This window comes from Oenanthe melanoleuca, chromosome 9 (assembly GCF_029582105.1).
Source record: "Oenanthe melanoleuca isolate GR-GAL-2019-014 chromosome 9, OMel1.0, whole genome shotgun sequence".
NCBI lineage: Eukaryota > Metazoa > Chordata > Aves > Passeriformes > Muscicapidae > Oenanthe > Oenanthe melanoleuca.
The window spans coordinates 16,643,984-16,657,811 of NC_079343.1; the positions used below are offsets into that span (position 1 = coordinate 16,643,984).

General features: G+C 46.0%; 1 protein-coding gene across 5 annotated transcripts in view; it reads right to left on the reverse strand.

The window, feature by feature from the left end:
• Positions 1–13,828, reverse strand: part of TNIK (TRAF2 and NCK interacting kinase) — a 148,333-nt gene that overhangs the window by 119,968 nt on the left and 14,537 nt on the right. For all 5 annotated transcript variants that reach the window (XM_056498759.1, XM_056498756.1, XM_056498758.1 and 2 more), the window contains exon 2: positions 1,761–1,826. In XM_056498759.1, coding sequence (XP_056354734.1) covers positions 1,761–1,826 — 66 coding nt within the window. The remainder of the gene's footprint in view (positions 1–1,760; positions 1,827–13,828) is intronic.

Consider the following 13,828-nt stretch of genomic DNA (forward strand, 5'->3'; position numbering starts at 1 on the left):
TTCCCCTCCACCCCCGTCCCCATCCCGTCTGGCACCGGCACCACGTGAATCACACCGAGGACAATCCGGTTACTCCAGCAAGTTATAAACAGTTAGGAGGAGAATTTTCCCCTTGTACAGCATGGGAAAAAGGAACAGAGAAACCTACAGCCTACACTTGGGACATTTCTGGGTGGTTTTTTTCCCCTCTGAGGTAACACACAGAAAGAATAGAACCCAGCAAGAGGAAACCCGATCAGCTGAGCCACACAACCAGCAGCACCAGCTTATTCCCCTTTTTTGCTCTCCACAAAAACACGACGCTTTGAAAAGGCCGTTACAGGCACATAGTTTCCACGGATTGTTAGAAATATGAACCAGTTAAAATTAGGTCACCTTCCACCGTTATTTTAGCTGCTGAGAAGAAAAACAGTTCAGAAGGGAGCTCCCGTGGCAGGGAGCACATGGTGGGAAAACAATGAATACCAGAGGGGAAGGCTCTCTGGAATATAACCTTGATAAGAACAACTTTGGGGTGGGGTGGATTTTCCTTTGTTTTTGTTACTTTTAAAAAAATCTGTTTCAGTTAAAAAAAAATCACACATTTAAAACTCCAGAAGTTCCAGTTCATCTTCAGTTCACTTCAATCCCTTGATCCTTCTACTGACAGGATTAGTCTACAGCAGCAGGATGGGGGAATTGTGGCTCTTTAAACACCATTCTCTTCAGCAGGGGCAGCTCACTATCTTTTAGAGCATGACAAGCAAGAGCTGTGTCTCCAAAACCACAGAGTAGGAGCACATGAGTATATTCTTTTCTACAGTCAAAATGAAACATGGGCATGACGGGTAAACAGGATCTCTGTGTGCCCACACACGCATGAGTACACGTGTACACAGCTCTTGTGCCCACACATACAGGAGTTTCTTGGAGAATGAGGCTCAGGGGAGGTACTGACTCCCAGCAGAATCAAAAAAGTTGGCAAATTCCTCAAGCAACCATGACAAGAAACATTTGCCCACCACACAGAAACACAGATAACCCCAGACTTTGAAATAATTCAATCCCATCCCAAATGCACAAGAATAGTCCATAAAAAGACCCCACCAAAATGACAAAATCTGGAAATTCCCCAAGCTAAGATGTGTTTGGAATAGGTGATATAATATAGCAGAGGTAGGCATTTAAAATATTCTTGTAAAGAAGTTCATGCTTTTAAAATCCTGTTCTCCACAGTCCCTTCACTACTCTCATCTGGATTGCTGCTTCTAGATATTAGAAAAATTTAATGCAATTCTACTGACTGTAACAGGCACTTCAATAAAAACAGTATAATAGTGTTTTTATTCCTGTAGCAGGTTCCTGCCAGTGGAAAGGACAGCAGCCAGCCTGTGTGCAAGCAAAGCACTAGACTGTAGCAAACTCATCTGGCAGCCTATTGCAGCTGTAAACTCAGCTCTCAGAAGAGATCGAGATTTAGCTATTAAAGCACAGATTTCTCACTCCCTCCTCATCATCTAATCAATAAAAAGCAACTGGGGAAGAAGGGGAAAAAATCAGCAATTCATTTTCTTGTGACAGTTTGAGAACTAATGTGAATTGCTTATTATAAGAGCTCTGTGTGCTACATGGCACTTGCACACAAGACCAAAAGGCCAGAGTTCAGCAAGGCTTCTTGTCAGGTTTGGAATAGTCAAAGCCTAGTCAAGGTGATGTGCTGGGATGCTCCATGTTCAACACACAGCCAAGGCAAACAGGATCACTTCAGCTGGAACTCTTACCTTATAGACCTGCCCGTAGGTACCATTGCCAACGAGCTCTACCAGTTCAAAGATTCCTGCAGGATCCTAGGAGAAAAAAAAAGAATATTAAATAAGCAGTATTTATAGCCTTCTGAAAAAAAAAAAAAAAACAAATGTTTTATGAAGATCAGCATTTCTCTGACAAGGGTTTTGAGTGGTTTAAGGCTTTCAGGCAGATCAGGGATGGGAATTACAGGGACAATGAGCAGAAGTGTGGCACTGTCCAGGTGACAGCCCTGTGTGGGCAGCCACAGACCTGCCCAGTGCTGCCCACCTCCAGCACCTGGGCTGGGAGATGCCAGGCAGGTGCCTGTGAGTGAGATCCATCCATTCAGCCATCCATCCATCCATCCATCCATCCATCCATCCATCCATCCATCCATCCATCCGCTCCATGTGTGAACACTCAGTGAATGCCTTAAATGCAACAGCAAACATTTGTTATTAAAAGTTAGATTTTCTTATGCATCAGCTTTGGAATAAAGCTAACTGGCAGGATGCCATTCTGGAGCTCAAAGCAGAGGTTTCCAGGTCTGTTCCTGAGGTCAGCAGCATTAGTGTTACAAGGTCTAAAGGCCTTTTTTGTTTGATGTATCCTGGCTGTTGACATCCCAGCTGAGATGAGCAGATCCAAGGCAATGCTATATGGGCACACAATACCTTGTAAAGGTGACAACAAAGCACAAACCTCTGTCTCCAGATCCTCCTGCACTTGGCATGTGCCCAGCCAGGGGAAGCGCAGTCACACACACACATGCTCCCACTAGCACAAGAAAGAAAGACAGAAAGACAGAATAACCAGTGGTGCTATTTTCTCCTCTTGGTGGGTTTTCCCATTCCTTTAAGAAGCTTTATTTATACTCTCCTGCTCCTCCTCCTTTTCCTGTACTCATCACTCCAGTTTTGGAGAGCACAAATCCACCTTGGAAGTTGGTGAATGTGGAGGCATCCTGACATCCTGGGGCTTTGTGTGCCCCTGTGACCACCCATCCTCATCCTCCCTGCTGGGTTTTGAGGCACTTGAGCTATTGGGTGACTTGGCACCCCAGTGAGCCCAGGGACACCAGCTGTGACCTGAGGGGATGCAGACAGGTCAGTTACCAGCTCCAGCAGGCCAAGGAGCATCAGCCAGCAGCACTCCCGAGGAGAGAGGAGATGGACACTCAACAGCCCATTACTGAGGGTTTCATTCATTACAAAGCTGCATGAACTCCAAGATGCTTCTGGGTCCAAAGGTCAAACACTGGATCTTTCTGAATGCTGAGAAGCAAGATTCATCCAGTAATAGTGCCACAAAAGTTAATTAATCTGGGTTCTGACGTGGCTGGGGCAGCTTTCCATCCAGCCAGGAACATGTGCTGCTGTGAAGTGGCTGGGGTTTGGCACAGCTCTGTGACAGGGTGATCAGTCAGAAATGCCACATCCCCCTTCTGCCTGTTCCTCCGTCATATACAACCAGCTTCCTCAGGCTGCCTGGGATGGGAGCCCCACTCAGCCTGTAGTAGGACAATCTGCAGCAAAGGGCAGGGAAGCTGTGCAGGCTCGAGGACACATCTGCCCTGGTGCAAACACACCTCCACCCAGACACTTGGGCCAGGCACAGGTGAAGCTGCAGCACAACAGGTTTCCAGCATGCAGCATCTCAGCTGGGTGGATAGCCTGGGAGTTTTGCTGCCTTGGTACCAGGCAGGGAAATGCCAGGAACGGATGGGAAAGGGAACCAACACCGGGTTTCCACACTGGGTGAGGAGGCGGGGAAGGAGGAAACATGGCAGCAGCTGCTGTTTATTTTCTGAGTTTCTTTCCTAAGGGTTGCTCTCTGCAGTGCTGAAACAACTCTGAAAGAGGCTTTTCCAGTGCTACAAGTATATCTATTTTTGAATATTCACTAGGAGATTAAGGCAGAAGAAAGCCGTGCCTAGGGCATATGCTCAGGAGGCTTGGAGCAACATCCAGGGATGCAGCTGGCCATTTCTGATAAAAAGAACTCCTTTTTGCAATACATTTTCCAACCACTTTCAACAAATCCTCAGACTACAGAGCACCCCATTCCACCATCCTAGGCTCACTGCTCCAACGTGTGCAAATGTCACTTTTGTGGCTCTAACAAGTTTGCCTGAGTCCATCCATCACTTGTTTAGCAATGCCAGTCCCACATCTGCCTCTGTTGTCACCGTGCCCAGGGCAGCCCTGTGCCAGGAATGCTTTCTCCCATCTCTCCCATCACCCACACCTTCCTCTCCAGCTCCCAGCAGCCAGGCAGTTTCTCTGCTGCCATGTCCCCTCTACATCCTGTTTTCTCCCTGCATTTTTCCAGAAGCATTGCCAAGGAAACTGGGCATCTCCCAGCACAGCCAGGAGTGACACTGCTCCCCTGACTGCAGCCACAAGCAGCTCCACCTCAGCACAGCCAACACACTGGGAGCACCAGCACTGTCAGGGAGCACAGGGGGCTGGATCTCTCCTCCCAGACACACTGCTCTCCTCAGCCTGACCTCCTCCCATAAAGCAGGCAGTCAAAGGGAAAAGCTTCTCCCCAAGAGCCACTTTTAGAAGCCAGGAATAATATGCTATTAATAGTCTTTCTAGAAAACATGCAGCAAAGGATGGTACAAGCAAGGAAAAAAAGCCCTGCTTCCCACTGGCCTCCCCTGGACCGATTCATACACAGAAAAGAGATTTGCATCTTAATGGCTGCTGGGCAATAGGCTGTCCCTGGTACCAGGGGCACATCCTGGACATCCCACAAAGGCCCTGCTGAGATGCTTCAGCAGGGTACCAGAGAGCAGCAACAGCAGCTTGGGCAGGCTGGAACAGGCAGAGAGGGAGACAAATAGAGAGGCACACAGCATGGGTGATGTTAGCCAGGGGAAAAAGAAATGCACCCTGCAGAGCCCCAACCAGGACCAATCCAGGCAAAGCAGGGAATAATCTCAGACCAAATATAGCCTGTGCTGCAGATCAGGGCTCGCAGCAGCGCAGGGCTGCTCTGGCTGGGGGTGGCTGCAAAGCTCATCCCACACTGCTGTTCCAGCCTGGCACCCACCTCCTCCTGCTGATGCCCTCTCCTCCATCCAGGAGGCACACACAGGTGACAAGGCTGCTGCAGCCAGCTCTTCCCACACCCCAGAATGCCTTCACAAGAACTACTGTACCTCATGTAACTGAAACTATTTGCATTAAATAACAAGTCCACAAATAAAAGGAAAAAATGAGGTGAGCTATTAGTGTAGGCAAAGAAGGTGAATTGTTTAAAACGGGGGGGAGGGGAGAGACAGCATTTAAGACAAATAATTTTCACCTCTATGTTAGCTTCAATCTAAGTAGAAAAGGATTTGTACAGCTGTAGTAGCACCAGGACTTTGCCAAGGTCCCTTCAACTAAGGTAGGGTCCCTCCCTCCTCCCTGCTACTCAGAACTTGTGCTAGAAGGCACAGGAGAAAACTCAGTCTCTCCATAAAGCAACAAAACACTCAATAGAACCTTCCAAGTGCCCATGGGATGGGAAATGTTTCAGAGTGCCACCTGCAGCAAGGGTTGTGCAGACCCAGTGTTCCTCCAGGCAGAGGTGGGTTGGGACCTGAGCTCTCTTGTGCAGAATATGACCATGCTGCCACAGATAAAGCCAGGACAGGCTCAAATTCAAGTAGGAAATTGTTATGTTTCTACTAATGTCTCAAGAAAATCAGTGGTACTAACTTTTCAGTAGCTAAAGCCAGAATAACAGAGAGAAAAAGACAGAAAAACACAGAGGCATCATCCTTTCCAGCAATATCACGGGTAAGGAAAAAAAATAAGACTTTATTTCAATAAGTGTATTTGAAACTGGTGCACTATCAGAAAAGGGACTTCTGTGTGTGGATGATAAAGCAGGATATATTCAAATTTCAGTAACAAAACCGGCCTCCCTTTTGAAGGCTTATCAGCAGGGAGCACAGTGGGGCTCACGGGTTCCTGGTGAAAACTGCTCCCTCCCTTCTGCCTAACCCAGGCCCCACAGAACTAAAGCTGAAAATGTCCTTGACTACACCATGATGTCTCAAGTCCAAGGCACAAAAGAGGCAACACTTTGCTTGAGGAGACTATTCAGAGAGCAATATCCACACCCAGGGCTAAGTCACCTAAGGGCCAAGGGCTGCAGGTGTGTATCAGTGCTGGCTGTGGTGAGTGCTGAGTGAGCAGAACACAAGTTAGCCAGCTTTAAATACCTCCATGCAGGTGTCCATAAACCCAAGAAATATTTATACACAGCCTGTACACCAAATCTGCTTGTTTTCCTTGAAGGAGGCTCATTTTTCTCCCTTCTAGCCCACACAAAAGGGATGTAACAAGAAGGGTTACACGAGGAGACAGTGGAAAGCTCTCAGGAGAGGGGAACCCAGGGGCACACCAATTAAACCACGATTGCTGTGGATGCACAGGAGGGGAAATCAGAGATTGGAGCCTCTGTAATCATTGTGCACTAAGTCCCCCAATTCTAGCAGCTAATGACAACTTCCAGCCAAAAATCATGGAGCTACCCAGTCATTAAGCAAATGTTACAACCCCAGAGAAGGAAAAAGCACTATGTAAACAGAGGCAGCACAGTCACGGGTCAGTAACAGGGGAGTGTCCCCAGGCACAAAACAGCTAAAGCAGCTCTGTGGCATCTGAAGAGTTTTTTTAATCTCCACCAATCTATAAAGCCTGTGCAACTAATGCTCCCAAGCATCAGGATATATAAGCCTCTGCCTTACATCTCCATAATAAAACAGCCTCAAGAGGAGATCCCACAAAAACCAAAGCAGGCTTACAAAGCCATTTACTCATCACCCTCAACATGAGACCCAGGGCTGTGTGCAGGTGCCTCTGCCTAGACAAGTCCTGGCAGTCACAAGGAGAAATTTTGGCACTGGGAAGCACCAGAGGGTCATTCTTCCCAAAAAAGCTGGCTCTTGTAAACGAATGGCAATGCCATGGCACCCAAATAGCTCACCTGGCATCACACAGCTTGGCATGGCAGCACTGTCAACCCAAGTGGGTGTCTTGAGGTGTCAGCTGCCTGGAGAAAGTTGAGTCTTCCAATCCTACCAAGCTCCAACCAGAAGTGGAAGATCTTTGATTCAGAATGTGAGAAAGGTTTTGTAAAAAATGCAGGAGAGACAGAAAAGCCTTTCAGAAATAGAGTTCAATAGGCAAAACAATCATCAGGATAATATTTCTGATTATGCAGAGCATCACTGCAAGGAATGAGTAGAAGGATGAAGCCTTTAGTTCTCACACTATAGACCTGCACAGATTTCACTTCCCCAAGGCCAAATGCCCAGGCTGGGCCATCCTCTGTGAAGCCACCTCTCATGTTAGCAGGAAGCTCTAGAAGCTCTGTAAACAGCCATAAATCTCCCAGGCATCAGGACCCCAGTAACCTCAAGCTCTACAAAGTCCCCTCTACTCCTTCTGAAGGTGCTTCAGTTCACTCATTTTGCAACACTTTCTGTACTGGCTTCTACAGCAGGCATTGAAGCATTTGTGTAGTTTGACAAAACAAGGTCTGGATCACCTTGGGGAAGTTACCCCAAATGACACATGGTTCAGAGAAAAGTAGAGGGGTTTGAAGAGCACTTGAAGACACAGCTGCTTTTTAGTAACCAGCTGGCTGTCTCCATCTCCAAGGCACTTCTAGTTAACAGCCCTGTGAGTAATATGAAGATGGACTGCACAAGCCAGGAGAGGATTGTTAATATAGCTGCAGACAGCAGCAAACAAAGCAGCAAGGCAGAGGCCAAGGCAACTAAATACTGACTGAGTCACTGGGAACTTTCTAAAAAAGAGGTTGGGGACATGACTTTTTTGAGTTTCAATTGCACAGACATAGCCCTAAGCCTGCCCATTAATTAAAGCAGTGCAAAAAACCTCAAAAGGCTGCACAGGTATTTTTGAGATAAAAGCCAAGCAATGAAGCAGAATCATGCTGGACTACTGGATGTTACTCAGGATAGCTTAAGCTCATGCCTTCTCCTGCTAGTTTTGGTACCTTCCCCTCCTTCGCCCACCCATCCAGAGAATCACAAAACAAGCTATCATCAACGCCATCTACCACTGCACCTCCTGCCTACTCAAGCAATACAAGCTGCTCTACTTGGAAGAGTAATAATGAACTCCCCAAGGGCTTTGTTTTCATTTTGAAGAAGCAGTTTGTCCTCCCTCACCCCCAAACACTCAGCTCTGTAACTTAAAAGAAGATGTTAGTCAAGAAACAGCATTACTACACAGCGTAAGAAAAACTGCTCTCAAGGCTAAGTTATTAGCAGAAGAAAAAATTCTCACCTGGACAACTGAGAAGCCAGTTTATAAATCTGTTTGAACCACTCCTCTACACCATCTCACCAGGAGATGCTCTTCCAGGTCCTACTGAGAGCCACATCTCTGCCCTGTCCATTCCCCCTTCCTAAAACACAAATCCACTCTCTCAGGTCTCCAACATGCTCCTCCCCAGCTCCTCACTGCAATAAAGCTCCAGCCACCATGTGAGTCTCTCTTTTCTTTCCAGAATGTTCAGACCTGCCAATAGCTGGCAGCAGCAAAATTAAATAAGAACTAATCACCACATTGGGCTTTTCAGTCAATAAAACTGTATTACTTCTTGAACTATTACCTGTTTAATTTAGGAGGTAAGTGTGGATTTGTAGCCCACAGCCAGCAAAGGAATAGCCAACATCAGTGCTAAGGGAAGAAAAACACAAAATCCCCTATGCACATACACAGTTCATTCCCACTTGGCTCTGCAGAGGCCAAGCCACTGAAGCTACAAAAAACTGAGTATTCCAGATTTCCTGCTTGCAGACTCAAACCTGCACACACAAAATTAGAGTTCTTCTGACCTAGTTTCTCCTTTCTAGCATGTCAAATGAAAAAGCAGCCATTCTGTACCATCTCCACAAATATGAAATGTGGGAGCTTCAAGCCTATGAGGAATACACATACTGACCTGGAAAAAAATGGTTTTTTCCAACCAAAATGATGCAGTTGTAGCACTGCAAATGGTGGGTCCCACAGACCAAGATGCTGTAGTGATACCAGGAGAGGACAACAATGATATAAATAAAATTAACCTTTCTCCAACGTTGCACGTCAGAGCAGTCCAGGCCAAGGAAAAGCCACCCACAAGCTACACATTTACATTAATCAAAACAAGAATGGTCCAAGCCTCCTTCCCACTCCTTCAAAAGCATGGCTACCAGTCTGGTGAGCCCATCTCTCCTGATGTCATTCAAACAAAAGAGAGCGAGTTTTGACTTGACGCTAATGAAAATGAACATGTGGCCTCCGTGAGTCTAAGCACAGTAGGAAAATGCTGAGATATTCAGTAACCCTCAAGACAACACAATTGTACTTATTCTTCATTTGAAATTGGTTTCCCTCCAAAGCAGCCATTCCTCTCACCCTTTTAAAGCTCTACACACATTCCACAGACCATCAGGACAGACCCCACGAGCTATTTGCAGCTGTATGACAAGCCCACCTTCCAGTTCAGAGCAGAGCTGTTCATCTAGAAGAGCCAGAAGCCAATCAGACCAGAAGCATCAGCAAAAGCACTGCTAGGTGAACCCCAAGGTTTTCAATGCCTTGCTAGATGAATGCAGCCTCAGCGCCATCAACCCCTTCAACATATGCCTAATTCAAGCACACAGCTTCAACAGGGCAATATATAAAAGGCTTGGCTGAGCTCAGTGTCTCTAAAAAGCTGCAGTGCCAATTATAAATCACATCTATAGCCCTCAGAAGATCTGAAGTCACTACCAGTATTGTACCACACTTCTTTGGATGCAGACATCAATTAGAGCACAGCAGCTGGATGCTCTCCTCACTGGAAGTCACTCGTGTCGTTCCAGAGCAATAAGATATTATTCCTAAATGTTTAGATCTCATCCCTCTGAGAAATAGAGTTTCTCCTTGGCCAGCAAATTTGCATTAAGCTGAAATTGTTACCTACCACTAAATGCTGTCAAAGGTTTATGGGGTCTTGGAGGAGTTGGTTTCATTACTTAGCAGGGCAGCTGTTTTGGGAACTACAGCCTCACAACACCCCACTCCTGGAGAGGCACTGTGTACAGCATGGCTGCTCCAAGCTCAGGCCAAGAGAAGGGAGCACCTCACACACAGGCAAACAGTCTCCAGCAGCAGGTCATGCTTGTGGCTTTGTCTGTGTGTGCCTGCAGGGGTGACAGAAGCCAGTCTACACCTGAGCACTGCTGGACACCCCAGCCTCTGCAGCCCTCACAGGAGGCTGCTGGGGTCATGATCTGGGATCACCTTTGCCAAGAAATGACAGCCTTGCTCCCTCCTTGCAGTGAGAGCTGTGGCCAGAGGGATGGCTTAAAACAGGAAAACATCTCACTCAAAATGCACAGATGCATTTTGGAGCCAAGAAAAGAAAAGCAAACTTAAAACCTTTTGCTTTTTTAAACTAGGATGGTTTTGTACCTTTTATGTCTACTTTTCAGTTATGGTTGTGGGCTGAGCTGACCAGAAAACTTGTCAGGGATGAAAGGGTTGTAGCATCAACAACCCACAGACTACAACTTTCAACAGCAGAGATCTGCGCAACAACCAGCACACAGCCAGGCATGCATTCCAGAAATCCCTGAACCCCAGATAAAAGCAGGTGCCATTACTTTTCAATATTTTCTTGTCCCTATACACACATCTGGAGAAACACCACCTCCCTGATGCATTCAGTTGAGAGTTTCTCACATCAGCCCAGTTTTCACACATCATCTGGAGATGGAGTTATCTGCTGGTTTTGTGCTTTTCAAAGAGTTTACCCACAGCCTGTCACTTGTCATCAGCTCCTCACACTCAGCTCTACAAGGGCTGGTTAGCAAGAAAGGCAGATAACTCTCCTGTGGCAGTAGTTTGAAGAAAGGACAATATGGGGAACAAATCACTTAGAATTATTGAGCAGAACGCTGCAGGATAGACTGCAGAAAAAACCCAAATCCCACAACTATACCAACAAGCTGACAAAACCTTGTACTATAAACTCATTTTTACATTGAATTGTCTTGACAAATCAGTAAAATTATTTAAAAGGATATCAAATATATGTTAATTTGCATGTTTCAATTTAGAAACACAAGTCTCACCCAAGAGCTAACAAGTTGTCCAGAAGGGGAAAGGAAGGCTTCTCACCTTTTCCCCTACATTTCACAGCCTGTCTCCAGTAAAGCCAGACCCAGCAGGAAGTCTAAAAGGTTGGTTCTGATAGACACTCAGACTGGGTGGAAAACAAGGTACCACTGCAAAAACCAAGCTCCTGCCTGATCCATGCCAAAAAATCAGCCTAAAATCAGGGCTGATCCACAGCTACTGAAGTTATTTGCAAGAATTTTTTTTTTTGCCAGGGTGTGAAGTATTTCCCATAGCAAGTCTTCTGTATTTCTTGGTGGCTTCCTACACTGTGAAACACTCTCAGAAATTCAGGGAGATGCTTTTTATTTCAAACCCCAATGCCCTGAATTACTAAACTTGGCAGGGGCACACAGATTACTTAGTTTGTTTCATTTGATATCTGCATTACAACAGCACTTTGGATGAGACAAAGTGTTCTCCCAGACACCTGAGGAAGATGTGCAGGTTTTGCTTTGCAAGCTATCTCAATGTCCTGTAGATCCAACCACCACATTTTGCTTTACTGGACCAACTGTGCTCCCTGTCAAATTAGAGCCCTGTGAGACCTCCCTGCCTTGGGAGCTCTGTGCTAGCTCTGCTCCCTGGAACCAGCTGTGACATTATCTGTTTTTTTGCAGAGCTCCACAGTTTTTTATTAGTTCACATAAGCAGACTGGAAACATTAATATAAACACACACACACAGCATCTAAGCAAGCCCTGTAAGACCACAGGGACCAGCCTGCTGAAGACCAGGACAAGACAGAAAAAAAAAAGCAGGTGGGGAAGCCCATAATAATTTGAATTTCAACTGAAAAATCAGACCAAACCCTCCTGGAGACACAAGGTGCAAGCATTAACCAGCCACTCATCTCAGCCCTGCCCACAGCCCTTCTCCATACTGGGGAATGGGGTCAGCTCTTCAAGCCCACCTCCTCCAACCCAAAAGAGACACTGCACATCCCCACGAGAATTTGGCCCACAGTCATAACATGTGAGATTAATCATGAGTGTTTAAGTATCTGAAAAGAGGATGAGAAACATTAGTAACTGCTTCTAAATTAATTGCCGTTATTGTTATTTGATTTGCTAAATTCTCTGGGGCTAGATTTTATTTTAGAAAACTATGAACATATCAGATTAATCAACTTAAAATAAATGGTCTTGATTTATTTATTTCTGCTGTATCTACTCCTCTTTAAGCTTGGCAACTCACTGCATTCTTTCCATTCTGTGAAAGAAAAAGAACAGGGGCTTTGCTTTATTATTATTTTAAAGGAACCTCTATGAAGCTTAGCAGTTCTATGAGTTTAAATCATGGCAAAACTATGCTGTGAAGGAGGACAAGTGCAAGGCTGGAGCTGGTTTCCACACTGCAGGCACCAGCTTTGCACTGGGAGCCTACCAGCAGAGTCACACCACACAGTCCAAGCAAATCAGATCTATTCCCCAATAATTTAGGCATCCAAAGAGTTGAAAGACGCCCTACCAGGTTTCAACAGGGGCTACCCCAGTGTGAGGCACACTTCTTGCAGAAAAGTCCTGCTACCAAGGAAGAAGTTTAATCTCCTCTAGTCAGATTTCGCTGTTTCTGAATCCTCTGAAAGTTGGGTCAGCATCCTTCCCCCCTCCTAATCCCCTGCCCTCAGCTTTAGCAATGCAGCAGTGCCTCTGCCAGCAAACTAAAAAGAAAAGCCCTCACATATATTATGCTGAAGAATATTAATCTTGTGTTCCACAGAATATTAAGTGGATTACATCTACAGCCTCCAAGGAGAAAAACGTTGATTTCCACGTATCTTGTGCTATTATTCACCCCTATTAGTTTTTCCTACCAGCCTAATGTTAGTCATGACAATTTCCCATTAATTAGTGCAGAGCACAACTGGCTTGACAGGCCAAGCAATGAGAGCAAGAGTGGGACTTCTCCATGGCCACAAGGCATAGCTGCTGCACAGGAACACACACAAGGGTGAAGAACAAAGCCAGCTTTGGGTTTTCTTGGGTCACTTCCTGATGGGACCACCCTTAAACACCAACACCTCCTTGTAAAGGTAACAGAATAGAAAAGAAAATTGCTGGCATCATTTGAGACGTGCCCTTAAATGAGGTACAGCAAACACGGACGGGTGGATGTTTCCGGGCTCTAGGGAATAGTGGTGGAGGAAGAACTCAACAAAAGCTTGAGGTGCCTGTTCTCACGCCCAGAAAGCAGCCCAGGCAGAAGGGAACACCCCTCCGAAGGGTGAACCCACCATGCCTGGGTGCTCCCCACCCGTGGGGACTGCACCATCACCAGCACCCCTCTCTAACATCCTCCTCAGCATGGGAGGTCCAGCCCTCTGCTCCCTCTAGAACCATTCAAACCATTGCAAAGTGCCTTCGGCTGACTTTACTAGAGTTTTACACTTTCTTTGCAAGGTGTTAATGACTCTAAAAAAGTACAAGACTGGGATCAAGCAGCTTTAATACCATTTAAATGCTTACGATTAGGAGAAACAAGAGATCCTGCAAGGGCCAGACTCTCAGAGGGAGAGGAGTGTAAATTACTCAGTGAGGAGTAAGCAAGATCAAAGCCACTCCAAAAAGATGCAACCCACTCACAGTGACATCAGCCCAAGCTTTACTGAATATTTCACAAGCAGGCTGATGAGTTTAAAAGGCTAAACGGGGTGTTCTGATGAAGCTGAATGAAGTAAGGAAGGAAAGGAAATCTCAGGACATATGTTTTGTTCCATACATAATAAATGACCAAGAACTCAAATTTGGCTTGATGCATGGAGGCATTCATACTTTCTATTGGCATCTCGTTGGTCTGTGCAGGGAAGAGAAACACAACTTCTCAGCTGCAATTCCCAGGCTCCATCCTCTTTTTTATAGTTCCTAGAGTAATTTCAA